General features: G+C 41.4%; 3 protein-coding genes across 8 annotated transcripts in view; 2 read left to right on the forward strand and 1 right to left on the reverse strand.

Annotated features, from left to right (window-relative positions):
• Positions 1-1,504: 1,504 nt before the first annotated feature.
• Positions 1,505-6,676, forward strand: LOC118770375 (selenide, water dikinase 1-like). Of its 5 annotated transcripts, XM_036518005.1 has the most exons (10): positions 1,999-2,239; positions 3,129-3,390; positions 3,738-3,841; positions 3,945-4,052; positions 4,144-4,298; positions 4,657-4,747; positions 5,060-5,159; positions 5,453-5,507; positions 5,693-5,905; positions 6,424-6,498. In XM_036518005.1, exons 2-9 carry the CDS (start codon positions 3,198-3,200, stop codon positions 5,895-5,897), a joined length of 1,011 nt encoding a protein of 336 aa, XP_036373898.1. In that variant the 5' UTR covers positions 1,999-2,239; positions 3,129-3,197; the 3' UTR covers positions 5,898-5,905; positions 6,424-6,498. The 5 variants fall into 5 exon arrangements, with proteins under 5 accessions (XP_036373895.1, XP_036373896.1, XP_036373897.1 ...); XM_036518002.1 differs by lacking the exons at positions 1,999-2,239; positions 5,453-5,507 and adding an exon at positions 1,505-1,542 and having other exon boundaries at positions 6,424-6,676; XM_036518003.1 differs by lacking the exons at positions 1,999-2,239; positions 5,453-5,507 and adding an exon at positions 1,579-1,615 and having other exon boundaries at positions 6,424-6,676.
• A 3,468-nt stretch (positions 6,677-10,144) lies between these two features.
• Positions 10,145-18,927, reverse strand: chkb (choline kinase beta). The gene is made up of 11 exons (XM_036517836.1): positions 17,916-18,927; positions 16,858-16,966; positions 16,127-16,240; positions 15,540-15,673; positions 15,026-15,130; positions 14,464-14,522; positions 14,004-14,091; positions 13,516-13,624; positions 12,711-12,817; positions 12,524-12,605; positions 10,145-11,838 (listed from the first exon to the last, which is right to left on the reverse strand). The coding sequence occupies exons 1-11, from the start codon at positions 18,212-18,214 to the stop codon at positions 11,782-11,784; spliced, it is 1,263 nt and encodes a 420-aa protein (XP_036373729.1). The 5' UTR covers positions 18,215-18,927; the 3' UTR covers positions 10,145-11,781.
• Positions 18,928-21,607: 2,680 nt separating this feature from the next.
• Positions 21,608-26,928, forward strand: part of LOC118770533 (C-Jun-amino-terminal kinase-interacting protein 2-like) — a 47,823-nt gene continuing 42,502 nt past the window's right edge. For both annotated transcript variants that reach the window (XM_036518262.1, XM_036518263.1), the window contains exon 1: positions 21,608-22,136. In XM_036518262.1, the coding sequence (XP_036374155.1) occupies positions 22,072-22,136 (65 nt within the window). In that variant the 5' untranslated portion in view covers positions 21,608-22,071. The remainder of the gene's footprint in view (positions 22,137-26,928) is intronic.

The raw sequence follows: 26,928 nt of genomic DNA on the forward strand, positions 1-26,928 counted from the left end.
GCAGTGTCTGCAGACGGTGACAAACAGTCTGCTAATGTGGACGTTAAGAGAAACCTCGGCTTCTGGCTGTGGTACAGCCGACACTTTGACACTATTGAATTGCTGTAGTGATTCAAATGGTCTGTCAATCACCCTGTATAAGCTCTGTAACAAAGACAATAAAAAATAAATAAATGTTTAAAAAAGACCACATATTCAATGTTTTCTAGTGGCTTTTGCCACTGTTACTATAATTTTGACGGTGGGATTTTTTTGTCAATTGAAACAATGACTCTCTTAATATTAAATACTGATACATCTTCGATGAATCACAGCCTTCACAGATTCATCATTCTGTTACAACCTGATAAAACCTGAGGTGTATAAATGAAATTAAGATGTCAGAGTGGGGATTAAAGAGTAAAATGTTAAAGAGGAACATATAAACACAAAATACTCATTCATTGGTGGAAGTGAAATGACAATCAGACACTGCCATTCATGTACAAGTACTAACATGTTTTAGGTCTTTGATGGTACATAATGATAATTTGACCCTCTCGGTTGTCTTAAAGTTTTGAATGAAGTGATTGTTGACAAGAATTTTTATTGATTTTTTTTTTTGTGGCTGTTCTTTACCTGCATACTTATACTCTTGCTGTATTTACTGAATACTGCCACAATAGCTTTGTAGGTAATTCTAGATATGAGCACCTACAAAATAAATGAAATCGACCATCATCTGTAACAGATAAGGTTTACACTTTGTTAAAAACGGTGTTTCCTTTACAATTTTATTTCTCATCACAAGGAGTCTTAAATACACAGAGGATAGTGGGGGATAAATACTTTCCCGCTATGGCACTGTAAATCCCATACCGACTATCTGTAAGTAATGCTATTGACGACTGTGACGGTATTGATGATATTAATTCATAACTGCCATGTCTCCACAACTTGTTTAGCTTAATTCATAAACTGAACAAATGACATGAAACATCCCTGAAATCCTAGAAATAAAAAAAAAACTTCTATCTTAAAAGGTTTGTTCTGGTGTTTAGTAATTTTCGGGACACATCACTGTGAACAGGAATGAGTTAGGTCTTTATATGGGAAACTCGGAAAAAAGAATATTAGATCCACAATCATGCCATTCATACACATAACGATACTTCAAACATGTAGGTACCATGTTCTGAGTCCTGGCAATTAGGTACCGTTTTTAAAGGCACATTCCATTGTTTCGTTTATCTTTTGCCATACCTCAAAATATTATTTAAAGGGGAGTTCAAGGCGCCTGTCAGCTAGCAAAGGACCCTTGCCAACCTAGTTATTTTGCACGCATTCTGGTTCGTATCGATCTTTATTTACCCAAACCGTGGTTTATGAGTTGAAATGCATATATGTATTAACTTGCCATCTAAAATAGCCATGTTTAACGTATTAAAGTATAAACCCGCGAACGCAATTTCTCTTCAGGCGTTGTGTATGGGCAGCCCTAATGTTGCCAATGCGTTCTGGAACTGTCCCCTGTCTTGTATCGCAGCCGCTAAAGCGAAACCGGTAAGGCTAACCCAGAGTGCAGAATTAAAGGGGAAATGAAATGTGAATGCAAGCGCTCTTCTTCAGTAAAAATGTGAGGGGTACTACTTTAAATATTTCTTACACAGTAATATATGCTTAACTAGTTCTGGATGTAAGAAACGTGGTTGTTTCTGTAGCAAGAAGAGTATGATTGGGCTCACCTCGCATAGGTTCCTCAAGGGTTAATTTTTTCACCCGCCGACATTTTTATATACAACTCGCCCGGTTTGTTCGAAACGATAAACTTTATTTACCGGTTATCAAATGGATATCAAAATGTAAAAAACCGATTTGCAACACAGTGTATTACCCTATTGCAAGATGCAACGGCTATAACCACGTCTAGCATGAGCGATTATTTGAAGTAGCTTCCTAGGTAGGTAGCCACTGTTCTGTACCCAGTCCGTCTGCGGACCATGCATTGTGCAGCAGGAAAGGGAGCGATGGGTTAACATCTTCAGAAGAACTTTCTTACCAAAACTTGTCTGCACTGGTTACAAGCTGGCCGATGATAATACTGCATTGAAATGCATGTATCTCGTTGCACCACATGCACGTTGCACGGAAGACAGTAGCTAGCGAGTTAATTAAGTGCAATCCACGTTTCGGAGCACATATGGGCACAAAAAGACCAAGGCCTCAGCGCGTTAAGGGAGCGGATACAAAAAGATTTAAGGTAACCCTGGTAACTGGTTAACACAGCACGGGGTAGTTGCGAGTGGCGTTACTTTAATCGCAACTTTAAGGCAGACCGCTAGTATTCACGCAGCTAGCGACACATTTAACGACAAGGCTAAAACTAAAACTAAAAAATATATATGCTTTTGAAGGCCTTGCTTTTGTTGTCTTACCTACCTCTGCTTGTCAGAAACGACACGTTATTTTCTTGTTTCCTCTCTGACTGACAGCACGGATCAATGTCGAGTTTACTCAGAGTTTATATTTAAGTTAATGTTTCGAAATTATATATATATATATATATATATTATCCTTCAAGCAAGTCAGTCGTACTGATACACATGGACCTGTAGCTGAAATATGTATGCGTGAAAAGGGGAAAGCGTTCAGGTGTTTGACATCTCGAAATCTTCGTGGGAATCTTTGTGTTGCCGAAATATGATTAATGGCTATTGCTGCATTTAGAAATACATTTTCTGCTTTGCCACAGTGCAGTGTGGTAAGAAGCGCAATAAGTGCATGCTTTTGTATTCCAGATGTTCAATAAAAAAGAGCTGTTCACAGTCATGAGCTAAGTTAATTTCCTCGAGGTGAGGGGGCGGGGCAGTTAGTCTTCTGAGCCTTTTTTTATTTTTTTGCTTTTTTTGCCTGTGTCAGTAGAAACATAGTATGGGAGTGTGGTTTCATGTGCATCACATAGAGGGTGGTCATGGATAGATTCACTAACCTTTTTTTATGCGTACTGTTTCAAGGTTACTCTGTGTTACATGGATCAAAGGTTCCTTCATTGACTGCATCTCCCAATTTTAAGTGTAGAACCAATGCGCGGCGGCGGTCTTCACCGTTGGGATGCGCTGAATCGATTTATCGGCATTTTTTTTTCCCAGATTCGCAAGATAGCTCCCGTGAAGAGGAGACCGGATCACTGGTAAAAAGCCCAGCAGCTTTCCCCAGCCATGTCTGTCCGGGAGGCCTTTAACCCTGAGAGCTATGAACTGGACCCGGGCTTCCGGTTAACACGCTTTACGGAGCTGAAAGGAACGGGCTGCAAAGTACCGCAGGACGTCTTACAGAAGCTGCTTGAGTCTCTACAGGAGAACCACTTCCAGGAAGATGAGCAGTTCCTTGGGGCGGTCATGCCCAGACTGGGTATATCCTGTCATTACTTGGTGTAGGATTTTTCTGTTTTTCTGCCATAGCTTTTATGTAATAAACGGTAGTATTATATTAATTAAGTGTAACATTGAATGTGATATAATGTAGACTGCAATGCAATATTATGGGTAAATATTAGTTTGGAACGGTGATGACCAACTAAGACCAAGCAGGTTTTCGAGTAGCACAGTTCGTCTGCATAGTGAGAGATGATTAGCTTAGAATAGTTCTGTCAGCCTGTCTCTGTGGGCATTGCGATTGTAATTTCCCCTTTGGTATTTGAATGACAGAATCACAGAATGACTGAGCTCATGGTGCCCTCTCTCCACTCCTGGTTGCAGGTGTGGGAATGGACACTTGCGTCATTCCGCTGAGACACGGCGGCCTCTCTCTTGTTCAGACCACAGACTACATTTACCCCATCGTGGACGACCCCTATATGATGGTGGGAGTTTTGGACTTGTGCGCAGTGAAAATGGTTTTGCACAGTTTTTTTTTGTTCCTCCGCTGATGCTAATATATATTTTAACCGTTCCCTTTCTGTCCAGGGACGCATTGCATGTGCCAATGTTCTAAGTGACCTTTATGCCATGGGAGTCACGGAGTGTGACAATATGTTGATGCTTCTGGGAATCAGTAATAAATTGTCAGATAAGGTAAGTTGTGTCATGCTTTAAATAATTATTGATGTGTAGTGTAGACATAATAACAAACCTTTGTAATATTCATATTTTCTTCTGTCCTCAGGAGAGGGACAAAGTGATGCCTTTAATAATTCAGGGATTCAAGGATGCATCAGAAGAGGCGGGGACATCGGTAACGGGAGGCCAGACGGTACTAAACCCCTGGATCGTCCTGGGGGGAGTGGCCACGACAGTGTGTCAACCCAACGAGTTCATCATGTAAGCAGACGTCTCCACAGCTGCACATATTCACTAAATTTCATATTATTTCAGCTTAATCAGATGAGATGATGTTGTTGTTCAAGTCCACCATCAGATCTGTGCATTCTGCTGTGCTGGTCAGACACCCGTGTACGCATTTGTGGTTGAAACTTCCTGAGGGGAAGATTTTCAGAGAAAAGCACTAGAGAGATCAGTAACCAGTTTTGAGTGTGAGCGCTTGGTGGACATTTTAAAATGGGTGTTGCAGAAGGTTTTCATTTTCATACGTTTCTTTGTTTTGATCATATACCATTTCCATTTTTCTGAAGTGTTCACCGATATTCTGCTCTGTGTGCTTGCTGTTTCTGCTGTACAGGCCAGACAATGCTGTGCCAGGAGACGTGTTGGTGTTGACAAAACCCCTCGGTACACAAGTAGCTGTTGCAGTCCACCAGTGGTTGGACATTGTAAGTTGGAAAGAACAAATAATTGACAATAGCTGTAATGAAACAAAGTATATACAATACATTCCCTTTGTAAGGTTCGTGTTGTTCAACATGAATTGATTGTTACAAGAGTTTGATTCTTGAAAGCCGTTCTTTTTTATGTTGCTTTGTCATGGTGGCTTTGCATTGGGTTGTTCTTTTTATCAGTGATCCTTATAAGGAAAGTGCACTGTAACGATGTAAATCAGCATAAAAACATAACATGCTTTGCCTTTCTACTAATAGCCATATAACATTTAGTATCTGTAATGTTTGAATGTTTTTTTTTTCCAGCCAGAGAAATGGAACAAAATCAAACTGGTAGTAACACAAGAGGATGTTGAGCTGGCGTATCAGGAAGCCATGATGAATATGGCTAGACTGAACAGAACAGGTAAAAACACTAGCATCATATTACAACACAGTGTATCATCTAGTGTGCAACCTTTTATTCAGACAAACAATTGAGTGCTTTGTCCTTTACTTACAGAAATGAATTTACTGTTATGATAGCAGTAGTAGTAATTTACTATTAAGTGTCTTGGACAGCATTTTTCAAGAAGCTGTGAGAAGACACTTGACACCTGTATAAATGTTTTACTCTGGATTGAGGGGAAAGTGAGTTGCAAGTATACAGAATAGAAATCTCAGTCATTGTAAGAGTGTGTTTACCTGGATGACTTACAGTCCACAGGGGCTCAGAAGGCAACCCTAAATTCCCTGTGGACTGCAAGGCAAACAGGTAAACACTGTTACAGTGTCTGAGATTTCTATTCCATATACTTGCAACACACTTTCCCCTCAATCTAGAGTAAAATATTTATGTAGCTGTCAGGTGTTTTCTCATAATATATTGTATATGTATATAATCCATGTGAATGTGGGTAATTAGAGCAGATGACTGCAGCAGTAAACCTGTTCTTTCAGCTGCGGGGCTCATGCACACCTTCAACGCCCATGCTGCGACAGACATCACAGGGTTCGGGATCCTGGGCCACGCCCAGAACCTGGCCCGGCAGCAGAGGAGCGAGGTGTCCTTCGTCATCCACAACCTGCCCGTGCTGGCCAAGATGGCCGCCGTGAGCAAAGCGTGCGGGAACATGTTCGGCCTCATGCATGGCACCTGTCCTGAGACTTCAGGTGAGGATGGAGGAGGTCGGGGAACTCATATAGAAACAGAAATGATTGCACAGCTCCTCTTTGCCTTAAACATGACGGTTGAAGTTAAATGTGAATTACAGTTTTAGTCTTTTATGGGGAGTTGTTACGTTTATTTTGATATTTGCTAACTTTGCTAAACTAATGTTTATAGGCTGTATGCAGAATATGATGTGTTGATGTCATGAATTTATTGGTGACTTGTTTAAAAGAAACCCAAGAGTGCTCCTTAAACAGACAGTGTATATAATGTGTATCAGGATATAGCTGATTGGAGTTTGAAATTGATGTCAGGCTTTTTGGAAAAATTCATTCTTTGCAAGTGAACCCCAGAAAGTGCTTAGCTGGATGTACCAAGCACACACCAAGTCAAGGGCCCTGGGAGCTTAGAATCGTCAATGCTTCAAACATCCACCCAGATGCTTTCCCTGAGTTTTGCTTCCTGTCATGCAATGACCCTGGCCGTACCTCTGACGCACGCACGATTCCCCCTTTCATAGGAGGCCTTCTTATCTGCCTGCCCCGGGAACAGGCAGCCCGTTTCTGTGCTGAGATCAAGTCCCCCAAGTACGGCGAGGGCCACCAGGCCTGGATCATCGGCATCGTGGAGAAGGGCAACCGCACGGCCCGGATCATCGACAAGCCGCGGATCATCGAGGTGGCACCGCAAGTCGCCACGCAAAACGTCAACCCCACCCCCGGAGCCACCTCTTAGTACAGGACTAGAGAGGAGGGTCTGTACCCCTTTTAGGCGGATATTCTAGCACCAACCTAGAGTATGTAAAAAAAAAACTACCATCTTCTTGTGTGACCTGACTATCCAGATTTTGACCTTATGGTGGGTCACACAAGGACAGTTAAAAAAAAGAAAAACAACAATGGAAGAATAACTGTAAAATCCATTGCCTTTTGTGTCTGTTATTTTCTATTAGTTAGACTGAAGATGCACCTGATCATGAGGCAGCTTCTAAGTTGGGAATTATATTATCCAATACGGTTGATTCATTTTGAATCTTTAGACATGACTTGTCTATTGCCACATAGGCCCTTTTTTAAGGTGCTTTTTTCCAAGCACCCCCTTACCCACAAGTAGTGTGATTGCATTTTTTTTTTTTTGTTTGTTTGTTTTTTTATTTTGTCGTTCGCTATGTGTACAGTTAAAAGCTAGGACTAGTGTAAAAGCTGTAACGAATGCCTTGACCATAGAAAGAGATATAATGATAAAGAAAAGGAAATGTAAGCTTAAAAAGGTTGCATGGGTTTTTGTACTAATTTTTTCTTTATTTCCTGATTTCAATCTGAAGTGCTGGCATTGCATCGTAGCACTGTCAGCTGAAGGAAAATGACTTTCAGAATGGTATCTCCATTTGTTACCATAATTTACTATACCCCTCAATATAGCTGTATTTGCCATGTTTCTGCTAAGAACTCTGCAGGTTTGTTCTGTAGTAGTATTACAGTGAATGTAATGGCAGAAAAAAATAGTAGCTGTGTAAATACACTTACTGTTCAAGACATGAAGTACATATATTATTTTAAAAATAAGCGGTAATGAACTGTTCTGTGGTCTGTAGTTTGGAATTACATTTTATACTTTGTATAGTGCTATCTATATATGATATTCTTCCTCCCCCATTTCCATGAGCTCATAAGCGTTCAGTACGCCTCTTGGCTTTTCTCCCACTTCTGTTCAGTGAAAAATGATGTGCACTCTTCAGCTTGCCAACACTGTAGCTTATGGCAACACTTACCCCAATAAATATATAATTTTTTTGTATGGCTCTTGTATAAGAGATGCATCTATGTGTTTTTGTACTGAGAAATGTATAGTCATAATGCTTTTGAGGGTCCTACATCATAGGATATCAAACAGCTGAAAGATGCCTCTTTACATTGGATACAAACCAGTAACCTATACATAGAATATGGACCATTACTGCACAGTTTACATGTGGGATGGTCACAAGGTAGACTTGTGAGGGGAAGTGGTAACTGGAAAGAATGTGACTGTTCGGACATAAATCTAGTGCTGGGCATGTTTCATGCTAAATTTTAGGAGACTGTCTCATTTGAACACGCAACAGACCTTCAGCATAGTGAAATAATACATTTGCAGATGTGAACAAATAACTTTTAAACCAAAAACACAGAATGTGTGTTCCCAGTTAAACTAGCATGGTTTTAGAGAAGGATTTTCTGTGTCATTTTCTCCATCTCAGTAAGTGCGTTTCTGACTCTCAAGCTATTGCTCGGGATTGAGCGTCAGAAACCAATGTAATAAGAAAATACTCTTATTTAAGGTGCTGAAGTCAGTTTATTAAATCATAATCATCACAAAACACACAACTGTAGCAGTGCAAACAAAAAAACAGTAATAAACTTAAAGCCGAAAAAGGCTGGCCCAACATCACTATAGCCAGTATGCGCATTCGGTCAAGGACAACTTCTTCAGTTGGCTTTTACAAAAGCAGTTTCTCATTGTCCAAGCTATTTGCGTATGTTACTATCACGCTAATATGAGCATTTGTCAACCTCATCTTGGATTAATTAAATCTAAACCCGTATGCTAAACGTAAGGTGCAGGTCTTTGCAATAAAACTGTAGTTAAAACAATTAACCATCTGACTGGTTTTAACACTTGCTTGGTAGTCCAAAAACGTAACACCAACAGTGACTAAACCAACACACAGTAGATAGCAACGCATCTCATGCTTGATCTGTCTATGCATATACCTGTGCAATTCAACATCCCTTATACCAAGCTTTTTTGGTAAACATTGTTTTAAAGACCAAATGACTACTACATGGCAGTCATAATTTTGGAGTTTAGATTATTACTTTGGAGCTTGGATGCGTATTTATAAAAGTGTTCAACAAAGGGATAAACTGGCCTTTTACTTTCTGTCATTTCTGCTAATATGGCTCATAGTCATACACTCACACTAAACTAAACTGGTGGCTGCTTCAGAGAAACAGGCCATTTCAGCAAGGTGTCCCCTATTCATCTTTGCCCAATGTCCCGTCATGCAGTAAAACAAAGCTGGAGCCAACACACAAAAAGCTACATCTACATCAGTAAGCTACACGCACTTCGCTGTAAATATCCCCTTTAAGAGCAAACCCTCCTCCTTTAACACCGATTTAACAAACTTATCTGGTGATTACTTTGAAAGGCAATTACTTCTTTGCATATTGTTACATTTGTATACAAAAGCCTTCTATAATCCAGAGAAAGACACTAATTGATTGCATACGAATTGTGAGGGATCTAGAATTCATGAAGGATCCATTTCATTTTCACACAATGTACCCTTGGCCCTAAATAGCTCATACGAAACATGAAATAAAAACCTGTATTTTTGCAAGAGCAAACATTTTCTCACCTTAAAACAAAACGCTGGCTCCATCTGTCCGAAAGCCAAGCATGAAAAAGCTCAGAACTACTGCCTGCAATATATAACTGACCACTGAACTTCACTCAGTCCATGCACTCTCCACTAGACATTCAATCTTCATTATGAAATAAGTGCTTTTCTTAAAAGTTCACCAAACAGTGCAGTTCTTGCTGTTGCAACTGAACAAGGCACAGGAGCATCTGTTGGGGGGTAAAGATTCAAAATCTTTTCTGCATACAGAGACTGATGGCATTTCAACGGAGCAATGCCAAATTGTCTTCATGGAATACATGCTTCCTTGTTCTTCAAATTGCTTTAGAGGCTTCAAGTCATTCAAATTCCAAACAGCAAAGCAGACTCAACGCAGAAGAATGCGTTAGCAGTCAATTGTATTTAATATACAGCAGCTACAGTATGTCAACGTGCTTTAGCTCCTAGATAAGGTGAAGCTTGAGCATTCTCACTGTTGTGGTTTCTTGTGTAAATGAAATGAATCATACAATATTTTGTGAAGCACTCTCTAGTAATGAGACGGACAGCGCACTCACAGTTAAACAATGACAGAAGTGGGGTAGAGTCTGCATTATTACAGTATACGTTACATATTATAAGGCAGTGGTATGCTACTAAGCAGAGGCGTATGTGCAGTTTTAAGGGACTCTGCACTGCTGATCAACGCATGCTCTTAGAAGAACACCTGATATCATAAGTAGCATAAATATGCGACGCAGTACAGAAAGCAGAACTATATTATGCAAAAACATTATTTGGTGTAAATTTGGGGTAAATGGTGACACAGACACTCGTGTAAACACACGAACACACACCAGCCCCCTGGAATTCAACAAATTCAGCCTGGTTGCGAACTAGGGCCAAAATTCTTTGGCGTTTGCCTGCCCCATTGACAGCGTATCCATTTGGATAGGGTCATGCTATTAACGTTTGGCCTTCTGCAAACTCTTCAGTTCTATGCACGGTGTCTGACTGGTTACTGTCAGTCTCATACAAGCTCTAAGTAAGGTCAGGTAAAAGGCAAACATGGGAGACATTTAGCCACTGTGACTCATGTCACTCATGTGGAAGCAACACCTACCGGCTGACCCATGAATGTCTTATTTATTGTATAGTAGGCCAAACTGAAATAGCGTGACCATTTCTATACTGTCCTATGAAACACAACGGTCCACTGGGCAGGCCAATTTGGTGTAACTGTGATATGAAACAAGCCCTTTCCATGCTATAGCAATACAGGTCAGTGCGCACAACATTCCCATGCTAATGCATGATACCAGGTGGCAACAACATGCTTTTTGTACGGTCAAGCTGACTCTGCCAGGTGACCATGATTCAACTTGCAGGTCAACCTCACAGGACAGTCGCAGACTAGAGTAACTCGTCATTCAGAGACAGTAACACAAATGTCCTAGACACATCACATATGAATGACATACAAACATACAGACGGACAATCATAGTTTTTTAGATGCCCTCAAACGTTCAGCATGCAGTACCTCAGAGCATGGTAACACGATGCAAAACTTCAGTCCACAACTCTCATTGTGCCTCTATTCATAATTTCCACAAAGTTATGAGATACAAAGACAGAATGTTGAAAATGGTAAAAATTCAAAAAAAGACAGATAAACACAGAGTACATCTTTGGACCCTCTGTTTCACAGCATTACTAAAGAAATATGGGAATAAATTCAGTTATGAGGTGGAAAGTGCTTGCAATATGAACAAGGAAACTTAACATGAAAGTGAATACACATGAATTTCGAACAATGACATCCCTGGAAACCAACAAGAATTCAAACAAAGTATGAACAGTTTTTTCTTTAAACGTACATTCACAGCAATTATAATTAAACCGGTATAAACAAAAAACATAAGTGTTTTGTTTCTATGTATTACACTAGAATGAGATGAGTACATGCAGCATGTATTTGGTGTAGTTTTATCCCACAAGAAAAGACCTGAAGCAAATGTAAAATGCACTGTGGTAGGTGCTATTAGCTAACGGAAAGCTAACTACTACACAGAAGTAGTAAGTGTTGTAAGTGCTTGTAGTTAAGCGTGGATTATCAAGTGCTGTCTTTCTGGCAAATGAAAGCGACCACCAGTACTTGATCTGGAGTTTTCATCTGCCTGCTAAACTACGGTACCTTTTACTCTATAGAATGCAGTATTCTCTTTGTGGGTACCAGTTTCAAAGGTTGACTTCATTGTGCTTTCCTCCACCGCACAGTAAAAGCCAGTAAATTGGCTGCACTAGAACTTTACTTTGTTTTACTCCTAGTAAAAGTACTTGAGGAAACAAAACAGGAAACAGAAGATGTAACACGGCAGAATAAGATGCAAACACAGAAAAAAGATGATCCAGAAACTGTACAGATTACAGTACTTCTGACTGACTTGCTTTGAGAGAGAGAGAGACTGAGGGACAGGAAGATGTAGTGAAGGTTATGTAAACAGCTTTTTCTGCTTGAAGTATGCATCAAATCGGCTCTGGGCATAGTCCTGAAAGGCAGAAAGGGAACACCTTGAGCTTAGGTAACCTTATGGGTGTGTTTCAAACTTAAACTTGCAGCTCTCGAAAGCCAGGGTGGGGTTAACCAGTCTAATTTAACCAGTTAAATAGTCTAGTCAAGCATAAATATCAATGATCCTGTTCCACTACCATGCTGTTTTTCTGCGGCCCTTGAAACACATGTTGTAGTTTCATTCATAAACTACATTTCCCTACACAAATAGTAAGCACAATATTGGTTTCTGTAGCAGGCCAGCACATTCTAAAAGCAAAGCAGTCAGCAGGACCAGAATCACACCTGAGAAATACTCATCTGCCCTGATAAAGCAGACACATCCCTGTTGTTTTGGGGATGGAAAATACAAACCAACCATAATCTGCTTTGTCCTTTTGTTTGACTGACCCAAAATAACATTTAAGGAAGTCTTTTTTGTTTCTTAACCATTTTCAGTTATTTCTGAAACTGAGAAAATCACAAAGAAGCAGGGAAGTAACATTTTGCAGAATGTTTTTTCCTATAAAGTGAAGGACAACACCCTTTGTGGTTAGACTGAATCCTGATAAAATGTTGACCTGTACCTTTTGAAATTAAACAAGATTACAAAACGACTGCATGAACACACAGCATAGCTGAACATCGCTATTACTGGTACTACACTGTGTCATGTTACTCACCATATACCCAAACTCAATTGTAGATATTTTTGCTTGAATGATGGACCACAAACCCCACAAGAAATGAGAGGCCAAGGCATATCTGACATGGGAGGAAAAAATGCTTAAATTAAGGGCTGGACAGAGACAGACTGACTGAACACATGGCATTGTGGGAATCTGAGTGATGTCATAATGTTGTTCATACCGGTTGGTTTCAATGATCATTTCCTCCTCAATTCTCGCCTGGTCCTCATGCATGGTATTTTCAGAATATCCACCGCTTTCTGCCAAGTAGCTTCGAATGAAATGCAGCTGTGGAGAAAGTTACACACAATACACAGACACCTTCAACACCTGAAGAGATACAACATGAAGTAATGAAAATACTATTAGAGTTTGTAATTTTGTACCCAAAATCTTTTTTTACTCCAACAACTGTAATGTTTCATAAAGTGTAATTTCAAATGTGTATTTTCCTTTTAAATTGTAACACTCAACACTTTTAAAGTAAAACTGAACATCCAATAATAAAAAGGAAAGTCTGCTGCCTGAAAAACTGTTTCTATACTGCATACCAGACTGCATTTGTCCCAGAGACAGATACATGTAGCAAGAGACAAAATACAAGGTAACATGACTCAGGCTACCACATATGAATGCTTATGCACAGAATGTAGCTAGCTGTCTGTGATTATTTGTGAAACACAGCTGTAATATTTGTAATATTTACTATTAAAACGGCAGCAAGGTGCTATATACTGCAATGAAAAACCATTTATTTATGTTTTAAACTGTGCATGTCTACATGTTAATCACTAGCACAGATTATCAAAAAACGAGATAATCCACATGTGGAAAATCTGGAGTTGCAGTAGTCTTTTCCATCTGATTAAAATGTATGTTCCACATGTGTCCACTAGATGGCAAACTTGGTGAATGAAAAAAAAGACTATCTTTCATAGTATACATTCCAAACAGATATGTTTTCAGCACTGAACATGTATACTGACTTGTTGCTCTCTGTTTGGGTAGTTGTCCAAGTTTGCCTTGAAGAACGGCCACTGGTCATAAGTGTAGTCATATACCCACTCGCAGAAGTGATTACCAAAGTCGAAGCCCCTGAAAAAAAAGAGGGTGTTTTCTGTTGCTAATTTGCCCTCAGGTGCCCTAACTGTGTTTTGGTATTCACTTGATTCACCAATCATGCATGACTAATCATTCACCCATTGTATAAGCGCTACATTACTTCATTAGCGTCAGAGACTGAGAGTGAACCTGCTGAAAGCCAAGCCGGGCAAATTTCAAGACATGAAAACACAGACGGGAATCCACATGCCCCTTTTACTGAGAGAACAACTTCCCTCTGTCTAACAGCCAAAGGTTACAGACGTTACAACCAAATACAAACTGTCAATGACGGCCCACATAGCTTTGCAGATAATATTCAGTAGGACTGTGGCTTCCGCTGAACACATGCTGTTAGCATCACCGCCTTTACCTGTAATTGTAGCTGCTGTACTCAAAATCTATTAGCATGAGTTTTTCTTTTGAAGAGGGATCCTGGTCCTCCAGCATGAGAATGTTGCCTACCAAAGAAAACCAATGGGTAAGACCACCATGCTGGGTGATAAAAACATTTCCAGAGAGTCAAAATACGCTGGAAAAAAAGGTATTTTCAAAACAATTCATGTTTGGAATCGGCTTCATCCTTTAGGTTTGACTGCCAGAAAACACATTTTATCCCCTTTTTGTGAAGCCATACCATATGTTGCTTTGCTGGCCTGAATGCAGACTTGCCTAATCGTACATGCGTGTTGCTTTAAATAAACAGCCTGTCTATTGAAGCCTGCGACTCGTTTCAGTTTCCAGAGAAGTGACTTTGACTGGTGTAAATCAAATGGCAAATTGAACCGATGTGTGAAAGCTGTGCTCAGGTGCCAGCCTTTCAGAACAGTTACCTTCCTGAACGTCATTATGACAGAACACCACAGGGGATGGGGTCGCTGCAAGCAGTGCCCTAAACAGCGATAAAGGGCAAACTGTTACACACACACGAACAAACATGCAAACACACAGTTATACACAGTACATACATGCACTGAAGTAACTGCATACAAGCTGTCTGTGGAAGTGAAACCATTTACACTACTTGTGCTCTGTGTCAGTGTGGCTATTATTGCCAAGTGTTGCACAATCAAAGCAGCATTTCAGCAGCTGGGAAACCAAACTACCCTGCATCTCTGTGATTGATTGGCCAGCCTGAGAATTTACAGTATGTGATTCCTGCTAATCTATCCACTGAGTGGGAAGTCAGGTACCGTGTCACACATGAGGAAATGACCTTGCGCCTAGATCTCTAGTTGGCTGCCTGGCAACAAGACCATAAATGTTACAGAAGACTCCCAGCTGCTCTGATTATCTAAGAGTGGTTCTTTGTGATGCAGACAGCTGTAAACTCATTAAATGTGAGATGGTGCCAATCATACAAGATCCCTGCCCTTTTCTCAGCCCCGCCCTCACCGGAGACTCTCCAGCTCCTCTTGCAGGTTGTGCTTCATCAGTTTGTTGAACTTCTTCACGTGGGCCTCTCGGACGAACTTCAGCTTCAGAATCTGACCCATGTACCTGAGTGAAGGTGGGGTGGAAGGACATTTGCATTTCAGAAGTGCCAGAGCAATAACTTTGTCAATGTTTCAACGTTTGCTTAGGGCATCATTCACGGCCTGTCAATGTCTCTCCTGCCTGAGAGATTTTGAGACCTCTGTTGCCACCTCCATACAAGACAGGGAAAGATAAGCCACATACAATGTAGACTGGAAACATTAAAGCATGTATGAATGTATGCAACGTCTAGGTTTAACATTAAATATCTGGTTCACATGTTATAAACAGCAACATGCAGTTCAGGCACCAGCCTCATTTTCAACACATGTGACTGTATCATTTTCATATCAGCGCATGACTTTACCTTTCATATATCTGAACCTGACCATGACCGTACTGGTCCATGACTGTACCTCTCATATGACCGTACCTGTCTATGGTCCCAAACAGCCACTTTGGCTCCTTGTTAAAGGGCATGGCCATTCCGTGGAAGCGGGCCATCTTAACCGCGATCTCCGCCGACAGCTCTGGAATGCGGAGCTGCTCTGTCCGTAGGCGTGTGCTCTGGAAAAACACACAGCGATGCCAACTATTAAATGCCAACAATGCCATCTGTTAAACAAAGAAACATAATTGTGGTTCGTGCCAATTATTGTTAGAAAAAGTCTATTTATTCTGATATTAATAAATGATATTAATAATAATTAATAAAATAAGTTTATTCGTTGAGCTACTCCATGTGAAGATGCTTGGCGTTTGCCATCTCTTTCACTGACACCACAGACGTCTAAGAAAACTCTCTTTCCCACAGTCCTGTTCAATATATGCAAGCCAACATCCTTGTATTCTTTTAACCAGTGGACATGGTCTTTCTTTCATGGATCACATTCATGTGTTGTACACCCTCAATAACTGGATGATGGTAGTGTCAAAAACTGTTTCCAGCGGGCGTGGCGTGTGAATGGGGCGATTTTCAGGGCCTGAGGTCCCCCGGGGGGTGGGGGAAGTCTCGCTCACCGGGACATACTGCTCCAGACGTCCCTCGGGAAAGATGCCATAGAGACGAGGGCCCAGCGTCCGCTCCGCCAGGATGGCAAACATCACGCTCTCCAGAACCAGCGAGTCCACACCCTGCCCCAGGCACAGTATAAGCCACATTAACACAACCAACGCCCTTCACACTACACTCATACTGTACACAGCTCACGGCGAAGGCAGACTCTTCCAACAGGAGGTGACCTCAAAGTCAACAAGCCAAAATGCAAAGTCAAATACCAGCTATAAACAAATGAGCGGAAAGCTATGACTTCAACTAAATGTGAAGCCTGGGTCTCGGATCTTTTGAGATCAATAAACACTGAGACTCCGTTTCCTTCCCTGAGTGGTCTAGAGTTTGGCAAGTGCAGCGAGCCTTCATTTACAGCATAATGATTCACCACAAGAAAATTGCACCACTTCAATATTAAGATGCAGAACTGTTAGCGCCTTTCTCTCCAGCGGGATTTTCTCATGACTTGCAGCCATGACAAACTACGTACTGGCAACAGAACTAGTTGATAATGAAGATATGAGGTGTAAGGAGAATTAGGTTACAGCCATGCTGACAACTTCTTTTTCAAAGCTGCTTGTTTCCTTATTTTCCTCAAAGAGCAGACCAAGCAAAGACAGCAATGCTACGTCTTTTCGCGTTGCCCTTCAGGTGTTTGTTCCTGGCCCACGTGTAAGGGAAGGGGGGGGGGGGAGCACACCTGTAGGATGGCGCCATAGACCCGCAGCAGCACCTGCCGGGGCTCGTCACCCACGCAGTGCACATGGTCGGGCAGGCTGCACAAGTACAGCAGGTTACTCAGGCCGCCGCTGGAGAAACACACAAACACACACGCGGCGATCAGAGGGACACACAGAGAGACAGACACAGATACGTGGCAATGCTCTAACATCGGGAGGGTGCGTTTACAAGGTGCCTGCACTGCTTCTGAGAGGGGAACAAAAGTACTAACGTGTACTGAGCGCTGCACCTGTTCTCTCTGTGATCCCAGGTTTTAGAGTGAACTGTAATCAGGGCACCCAGAGAAAAACGCTTTGTCTTAGGTTTAGTCTTGAATGAAGGCCAGCATTTAATCTTGCCATCAATGCCAACATGGCAGCAGTGTATGACATGAAGTAAAGTTCATTTGCAAACATCCACATCACCGTACGCACACAGTGCATGTGCAAAGGTTGGCTGCGCCATTTTTTCCCAACTTCATGACAACACTGACTGGCCGGTGATTTGTTCCTGCTTCTACCGTGTGTAACTATCACTTTGAAATCAAAGCAAATTGCTATACAAGATACACACTGTGTGCAATGACATGAAAACCAAGCAAGTTATACCAGCAGAAACTTGCTCTACATTATTATTGATATTTTGTCACAGCTGTGAGACCAGCATTTTCACAGAATGCACTCAGTTTAAACTGTTGTGCTGGTAACTCCCTTGCAAGCAGTGTGAAAAGATAGTTGTCAGTCTCGTTTAAAACCATGTTTTCTCAATCTCAATCTCACTTCAACTAATCAGAGTCCAGCTAATAACATCATCGGAATTCTAAAGGACATAACTATAATGTTACAAGAGCTGAATTTTGAATTATTACTCATGTCGATCTGCTTTTGAAAACCGTAACAGTAAAAAGATTTGCCATACAAGCAATCATTATGTACCATATGATCTAGGTACTCCCTCCACATGACCACTTTTGCTACGCAGATGCATTTAACAGGCAGCTACAGTTAGCTAGCAAGACGGATGGCTTCATTGTATTACCTTACAATGCTAATCTGGAAATCCGCCTCAGGAATCTTTTTCCATGTTCCAGACAGGAAGTCCCGGCACCAGGCGTACGCCCTGGCCTTCATGTCCCTGTCAACCTCCTCTGTTCGGCCGTCCCGGTACGACTCGGCTTCGGAGTCGTCATCACCATTGCCACCCCTGGGACTCGGCGCCCTAAGGTTACTCTGGTTGACTACCACCATAGCGGTAGTGTCTCCTTTTTCCTTCGGCGCATCTGAATCGGCGTCCTCTGTCCTCAACGTTGGAATGTTTCCACAACCACTTCTCTCCATGGTACGTTAGCTACTTCGCCAGGGACGAGGCTGGCTAGCTCGGAGGTTAAATCCTATTTTACAACTCGCTGCTCCCCGTAAGGCCGAGATATGTTTTCTTTTTTCCCCCGAGGGCTAATTAAATATATTAGGCAGGAATGTTCGCTAACTAGCTTGCTAGCTAGTCAATAATCAGTGATCGATCACCAATCGGAGCTACATTAGCTAGATGCAAGACAGATACACTAGCTCCCAAACTCTACACGACAAAGCAGAATAATATTTCTATCTTCCTGTCTACTTTTAAAATGAACTATTAAAAGACCTAAAAGTCATTGTATGTGTTATTCTAATTCAACTACCAACCAATATCTAGTCAGTTGGGAGTTAATTACACCGTACCGCTAGATGGACAATTAACCTTGCCAGCTATCTAGCTAGTCACTAAGATTTAGACTCAAAGCAGAAAACCAACTATATGGTTAGCTAAATGATTTAGGCTGCTGACTCTGAAGCTAGCCAGCTCGCTATGCTAGCTAACATGTGGACTGGCTAGCTAAGCGACTAACATGAAGTGATTCTTCTTTCTGAACCATAGGTTATCTGTTGGATGCTGAGGTAGCTACAGGTCCTAAACGTTTCTTTGCGTAGTGTTTTACAAAACTAACGAGATTACCGCACATATTAACCTATCTGTCAAATTCGCGCAACACACAGTTCCTCCCATCCCACCTTGACTTACCATATTCCACGTCAAATAAAAATAGTTATTGACACTACCGTTATCCAATCATTGACGGTGTACATCAGAGGAATATGATCCAGGAAAGAAAGACCGTGATGATTGGTTAAAATAATACAAGGGCGATGGTTGGCATCGGAACCATGTAGAGATGGCTCTAGTTTGCATGCGTCGTAAAGCATTGTGGGAAAATGAGTTTTCTTAGACCTCTGTGGCGTCTTAGAAAGAGATGGGCAAGCCCGAACGTCATCACATGCAGTAGCTTAACCAATATTCTTATTTCATTACTAATATAAAAACGACTGGACTTTTTCTAACAATAATTCGCACACATCACAGTCATATTACTTCTTTGTTTTAATGAATGAAAGCGCAATAAATATAAAAATTGAATAAATAAATATACTCATTCGAAATATCCGAAATATACTCATTCATAATTTAAAAAAATCCAAAACAAGATAAATTATCATAGGGGTATCTGTTTTCTTTTTTTTAAAAAACTCCTGTTATGCTTAAATGTGCATATAAATAAATATATTTCATCCTAATGACAAAATATCTGGTCCTCCTTATTTCTTACATTTACCACTATTATGGTCACACCATCATTTGATATTCACTGTAATGTAATAAGGACTATTTTTCAGAGGCAAGCTATTCTGCAACTGTTAGCTCCTGCTTTTGTTGTGTTCAGTGACATTTACTGCAAGACCAAACAAACCTGAGCAGAGAAGCAGGACCTAGCCAGTGATTCTAAAGCAAAGAATATGGGAAATTATAAAATTATCTGTGCCAATTTATTTATGGATGTTGCTCTGTAGAAAAGGGGGGACTGCAGGATCCAGACTGGTATTTTGTCTCTGAAATAAGAACTGAATGCACAGCCACATTTATTAGGCAAGGTCTGCAAGGACTTGCAAGCCAAGTCAATGACTTTTGCCTTCAACAAAGCCAAGGCTGCACCATACTTTATCGGGTTTCATTCCGATAAAGCTCAACAACTTTGGCCCAATAAAGAAATTAATAGTGCATTGATGCTTGCATGTCTTGGTAGATTTTTTTTTTTTTTTTTTTAGATTTGATAAATTAAAACAAAAAGAACTTTTCCTCCAGTCCCCCCCCCCCCCCTTTTTTTCTTTAATGCTCCATGCAATCACTAGAGGAATAGCCATTTCTGTATGTTCAATAGACATAGTATAATTCCTCAGACATGAGTTTGTGTTGTGGTTGTTGTCAATTTTGATATTGATATGGCTTTAGCTTTGATATAGCTTTGCTGAGGATCATGGCTGGTTTAAGGTATTATGAAGACAGATTACTGAGAAATGAGAAATTATTGAGAAATGGCCAACCACCTTGTGGAAGAGCTAGAGAACTGGATTAAAAAAAAAAAACATTTTATAGGATATATAGGGATGTTATACTATCTGGATAATTATATAAACATAAACATAATCCACAAAACTTGTTTATTATTGGTTTTACAATGTCTATCTGATTATTTGTGCATGCCTTCAATGTTCTTGGACATTCCTGAATGAATATTTTTACACACCTTCATGTACCATTCATTTTAAAGATGGTCATTCTTGCACATTGTATAAATACAAAAACAATTCTATATGAAGCCAAACTCTGGGTATGGATAACAGTTAAAAGGTTAAATGACCTCTTCATGCCACATCTTCATAGGCCTTAAACAGTCAATCAGTGACAGTGGAAGCCAAACTCACATTAGCTCAACATATTAAATAAGTGATACGTTTGCAATATAATGATCACGGCGTAGATCTAAATGAAAGTTTCTGAATTTTATTAAAAGTGGATTGTTCATCCTTCTTGTGTGAAATGTATACGACTCTTATGTTTTTTAGATATGGCGATGCCTTATTCCACCACGAGTGTCGCTCTAATTCCTAAAGGTATTCAGCACCAGAGTCACAGAACAGCGCCCAGCTCAGCACTCAACCCAATATCACGTTGACGTGACAAAGTCATTGCCAGTGTTTTTGTAACTATTTAAAGGCCCCCTGTGTGTAGTCTATATCAGACGTGTGTTTATGTAAAAGTGTAAAAATGCCTGGTAATTGAAACACTTTTGCAGGATGCATCATGTCCACTTTCTCTTGGAGATTGTCCAATACTTGTATGAATAAAAAAATATGAAAGGGGATGAAGGTTTGGTTTCACATTCTAGTGTTTACATAATTTACTGAAAAAAGCGTAGGTCTGATTCTCCTGGGATGAAAGTAAAGTGTGTGAGAAAGTGCTGTGTTACAGTGCTGACTTCTCACTGATTTAAATAGGATTCAAATTTTGATTAATTTAAATTTCCGTCCAGTGCGTTTAACCCAGCGTGTTTCCTTTTTATTTTGATCCAATGCACTTTACGCAATTTTCCACCGGCTCTGATGCAAGGAGTTTAACAATCAGTCTGACCCAACAGACGCAAACAGACCACTGGTTGACACTGTCACATGACACGTCGATCTTCAGAAAAAAAAAATGGTTTAAAATAAATGAGCGAATGTATAGACGTTTCCCCGCAGACGAATTACTTTGATAATCCAGCCAGAGGTTTAACAAAACGAAGAGAACAGACAGCGCCTGGCGCATCTGGTTCAGTCACTGGCTGTAATACGATTATCCGCAGTGCCGTTTCCTGCTTTTTCGCTTTTAGTACTGCCCACACGAGGCATCCTGCAGCTGGCTTTACGTCGCGCTGAAGCTGAGTTCGGAGGCTGATTGCGCGCACTCGGTGGGCGGCGAGACCGCGCTGGCTTTTTCCCTCCCCTCGCTATTGGCAGCAGCATAGAACATACCGTAGCTCAAATTCTGTGCAGCTGTGCTAGGTCCTTGCAGGTGTATGGCAAGGGCTTCGTGTACGGGTACGGAAAAAAGACTTTTTCGCCCTGCCTGCAGTGGATATTCCGATTTAATGGTAGCGAGCGAAGGTATCTGATTTGGCGAGGTCGTGTCGGCGGCATCTGCAGTGTGGCCGTTACAGGGGTCTGAAAATCTGCGCTTGATCCACCGTCGTCCCTTGATTTCGTTTGCCTGCACCCTCTCTGGCTGTGAATGGGCTGTACTTCGTGATTATCTGCAGTCACTTCAGAGTCATTTCTGGAAGAAGATGGCGGACAGGGCTGAGATGTTTTCGCTCTCCACCTTCCATTCCCTCTCCCCTCCTAGTTGCAGGTAAGCAGGCATGGCACGCTGCAACGTCCTCCTTTTCCATGCTGCTGACGAAGGGCGCGCGATCAGCACGGGTGCCTGCTGCAGAGGGCAACGCCGCCAGGGACAGAATCGAATGTCAGCGGGTGTTGATGCCCTGAATGTTAGCAATATGTCACATGTATTTACGTTGCTGCATTGAAAGGTCTGAGAGAGATGAACATCGCATAATTATAATGACGGTGATTGTCATTTTCTGTGTTTGTCATTTACTGTGCCGTTCTACATTGCGGCGTAAAGACGCTACCGCGACTGAAGTGGTTTATTTGTGTCTTTCTGTTTGTGTGCCCATAGGGAATATCGTCGGCGCTATGTATGTATATAAGATGGACAGAGATGATCTCATAGGGGTCAATCAAATGATTTCCTGCTCAAACAAAGATGCCGGTCGCATCTCTCAATAGGCTGACAGTATTCCATCGCCGAGGCCCACGCCCTGCTCCGTTTGCTGATGTTGAGCAGTTGCAGACGTATTTATTAATCCCCATCTTACTAAAAACATAAAGTCGGACTGTTATAGCTCAGCATTGGGTCTCTCGATTTTACTGTGTTTAAGTGCGACCAACGCGTGCAAGGAGACTTAACGTTTGGAGACAACCTGATCGTCTTGCATCACTTGATGGACAGTTACACTGAAACTTCATATTGTTATGATTCACCATCCCATAATAGCTGCAAAATGGAAATGAATGGATAGTGGAAAAAATTCTCATTTTGGGTGTCATCTAGATGACAGTTGATATCTGAAAGACCCAATAACTTCAGTCATGATAACTGCAGTAAAGAATTGGATGGTTTATATGTGTATAGTGGAGTACATAACATTTTTGTTGTATATATATATATATATATATATATATATATATATATATGTATAATACAACAAAAATGTTATGTTAATATTTGAGGAGTATCAGAGGAGAGGATTCTGGCTATGCTCTGTCACATATGGTGGCAAACTGTAACCTCATGAGAGTCCTTTATGAAAGATATACAAAGCAATCCAATATACTGTAGCATTCTGAGCACCTCATATACTGTGGTGCTCATATACCTTTGTAGTTCTATATGGGCCAGTTTCTTGAAGCATCGATTTCCACTAGTCGGTCCTCAAACCTGTGGCAGTTTATCTGTGTGTCGGAGCTTTCATGATATCATCTAATATTCCACTGGTTGCAGTGGGATCTCATTTCCCATTGGACGTTCTAGGAGAAATACGAGTTTTAATCACACAAAGCACATAAAACACAGAGTCCTAGGCCGAGGCACTGAAGCATGGGCATCCACACATAAGCTCCCAAAATTCAATTACATTCCAAGCCTTGAAGCTGGAACTCTCTCAGGTCCCCTGCTCCCGATAAGGTGGGCAGCTTCATTTAAATAACACTGCAACTGACCTTGGGGGGGTTAAAAAAAATGAACCAATCAAGGAGCTTGACACCTCCAGTCACAAAACTGGAACACAGAGTCGAGGTGAAGAGGGAGGGAAACATGACAACCGCGACAAATGGGAAAAAAGGAAAATGTGATGCTAAAGGGAAATGGGAAATGGCGAGTGTGAGAAAGAGGCGATAGTAGAGTTTATGAAAACTGTGAAATAATATGAAGAGCCTTCCTGATTTTCCTCTCATCCCTCACAAAGGCACATAAGAAGGGTTTCTTCACAATAAGAAAGTAAAGTACAATTCTTTAGCCAGTTTATAGATTTTTTTTTTTTTTTGACAGGAAATAATGGTAGTTATTCTGGAGACGTTTTGATCTTTTATACAATTTAAGTGTATTGAAAACCATTATACCAGCAGATTCTATTATATCTGGATATGGATGCATCACAGTTGTGCAACACGTGCAGGTGGCATATTTTTGGCAGAACAAAGTGAACTAGAGTTTGGCAAATAAATACAGGATTATCATATCAAATTTGCCCGCATCTAGTTTGTGGTCTCATAAACGTGCCTGGTTTCATTTGGACCAAGCAGGTCCTAGCCAAACATGCACAAACTGGCACTAGAGTTCTGCTCATTGGTGGTTTATGCAGCATTCCTCTGTTGCTTTAAAGTGGTCAGATAATATCTGTCTCATGCTGTGGAAAAAAACAATAACCTTGATGTGCTCTTTCCAGTAATGCACGTAGATATCTCTTTCAGATGTTGATGCACTACTAAAAGCTGCTCCGATGCAAATGGGATCATTTTTGTGCTGCGCTAACATACGCTGCTATCATATCAACACATCCTGCCCTGAACACCCCTGCTCTTTCACCACTTACAGTGCAGTCTGGTGCAGGAGGTCTGGTAATAACCCACCTGTTTTGATTATAGATCCATGTTTCTAATGGTGTAATGGTATTTTGAAGATGAAGCATTTATAGTGCACTCACAGTAAGTTGGATATTCTGTAGGAATCGCATGTTACCCGGTGCGGGTATTAATGTAAGCAGATTTGTCATAATTGTACATTAATGGTAGGTGGTGCATGCTGTAGAATGTGGAAGTTGGCTGAAACACCTGTGACGAAGTGGGCAGTGAGTGTTCTGATAGTGCCCCTCTCAGGTGCTATACTCATATGTTCGTCTGACAGGCAAGTGACACTGCACCAGTTGTTACAGGGGAGACTGCCACAAGCAGGGTGGCACTGTTATCTGAGTTCAGCACCTTTTCAGCCCCGCTCACTGGCAAAGACAGCGCTCGCCACAAAGGCTCTCTCAGATTTCCGGTTGGTTCTGGAAGAGACGTCACGGCCGTACTTGACGCAGTGTTTTGAAAGCAGGGAGAAAATGATGAATGCTTTCAGCATCACTCCCATGACATGTATGCAACTGTTGGTGGTTTAGATCAGTGGGATGCGGGATGCAGTCAGCGGTATGTCATGTTGGCAGGGTTCTCATGGGTTCTGTACTGCACTGCTTTGTACTGGTCTTTATCCATATAGCTCACGTAGCTTAAATGGGATACACAGTGTGTGTAGAGTGCATATGTGACGGCAATTTGTACAACTGCCATGTCTCATCCAGGATTCAAACCCTCAGCTGTTCATTTATCCATTGTGGGGGCATGCCCCCCTAATGTTGAGTCCAAGTTGCTGCCTTTGTTGGACTTGAAATTACAGACATGTTGCCTCTGGTTATTGATTTTGACATGGTGTTTAGACCATTTCCAGTATGAAACACTACTAATATGAAAACCCAATGATCAGGGGTCTGTGTTGTCATCATCAACATTATTTTCATATGTATATGTATTTGAGATGGTTTGCTGTTGGCAAAGATGCTGCCCATATTTCCCTGCGATGTGAATGGCATACATGCAGACAAAGCAGAACAGGATTAAAGACATCAAGGGTTCAGCCCCTGCTTCTTGCTGAAATAATCTGCCTTACGTAACCGCTGAGTATCTCCCCATGGGCGTTATTGGAGCTCGGGGAGAGTTCGTATTTCACACACGGGGGAGAGGTGCACGCTCCGTCGATACAACGGGATTCTGGGCCTGGAAATGGCTCACATCTGGGGATTGTTTTTTGCCGCACGGATGGCACACAGTGTACCTGTTGCATTGAAATGAGTGGCCTTATTTCACACGGTACGTGCCACCAAGCAAGGGCTACGGTGAAGAGACACAGCACTGGCTGTGCGATGTATAATATACGGCTAGGTAGTTTTAGCCTAGTGGGGACTGTCACATCGCAATATTTTGTAGAGGGAAGCCATTTGTCAGTAAGGTCTCTCGGTATCGATAAACTATCGATAAAATTGATTAATATGATTAACTTGAATGGTGAAGGCACTAGAGTAGATCACGTTATAGGGACATAGCCCTTATTCTGTTGCTGCTCACTACTCATGAGAGGGATGATTCTGTCTCCGTTGAATTTCATCTCTTCTATTTATCTGGACATCTAGTTTTGAGGGCCTCTCCTCCAGAGGACAGGTGTGTTTGCACGCTGGCACGGCGTAAAAAGCCGAGGCAAAGGTCACATGCACAGAGTGCTTAGCGAAGTTCATCGCTGAGCGAACAGTATGAGGTGCTGTTTTATTTAACAGCGGCGTGGTCCAAGTCAGCAGGGACCCCCAGACTTCCAAAGGTGGGAACAGAAACACTTTTAAGCAGAAAAGCAAACCACCTGACTTGCCTTTTATCCATCTTTCTGGGTTAGCGTGCGACGGCACAGCATTACCGTGGAACCGGACCACCTGTGTTGTGAGATCTGGTTTTATCTCGCCTGTGCAGAGGGCACTTTGTAATGGCTGGTGTGGAGGCGGTAGACTCATCATAGTCCAAGGTGGCTTGTCTTTTAAATATTAATGTGACTGTTTACATCATGTCCCTCCAAAGCCAGCTGGAATATCGTATGGGGGGGGGGGGCAATCAGTAATACGCACAGTGAAATAAGAAGCTTAAATGCAGAACTACATGGATGACTGCTTTTTTCAGCAATGATGAGTGGAGTTTGCCATTGGTAATCAAAATAATTTTGATTTGTTTTCTGTAAAAGATTGGTTGGTTTTACATGCAATTCCAAATAATTTTGTGATTAAGTAATAATTGTTTTATTGTACAGTAGAGGGAGGTGAATAACGCCTTCAGAGCCAACAGAAAACTGAAACAGAAACTATGAATATCACATCAGACTATCTGTGCATGGATACTGTAAATATTCATAAAAATAATACCCAAAGCACTTTATGAGTATCTGTGAATTGGGATTAGTCTGGTCTATGTTATCAGTTTGAAGACCCGGTCTGAACTGGAATTTCCTC

This window comes from Megalops cyprinoides, chromosome 23 (assembly GCF_013368585.1).
Source record: "Megalops cyprinoides isolate fMegCyp1 chromosome 23, fMegCyp1.pri, whole genome shotgun sequence".
Lineage (NCBI taxonomy): Eukaryota > Metazoa > Chordata > Actinopteri > Elopiformes > Megalopidae > Megalops > Megalops cyprinoides.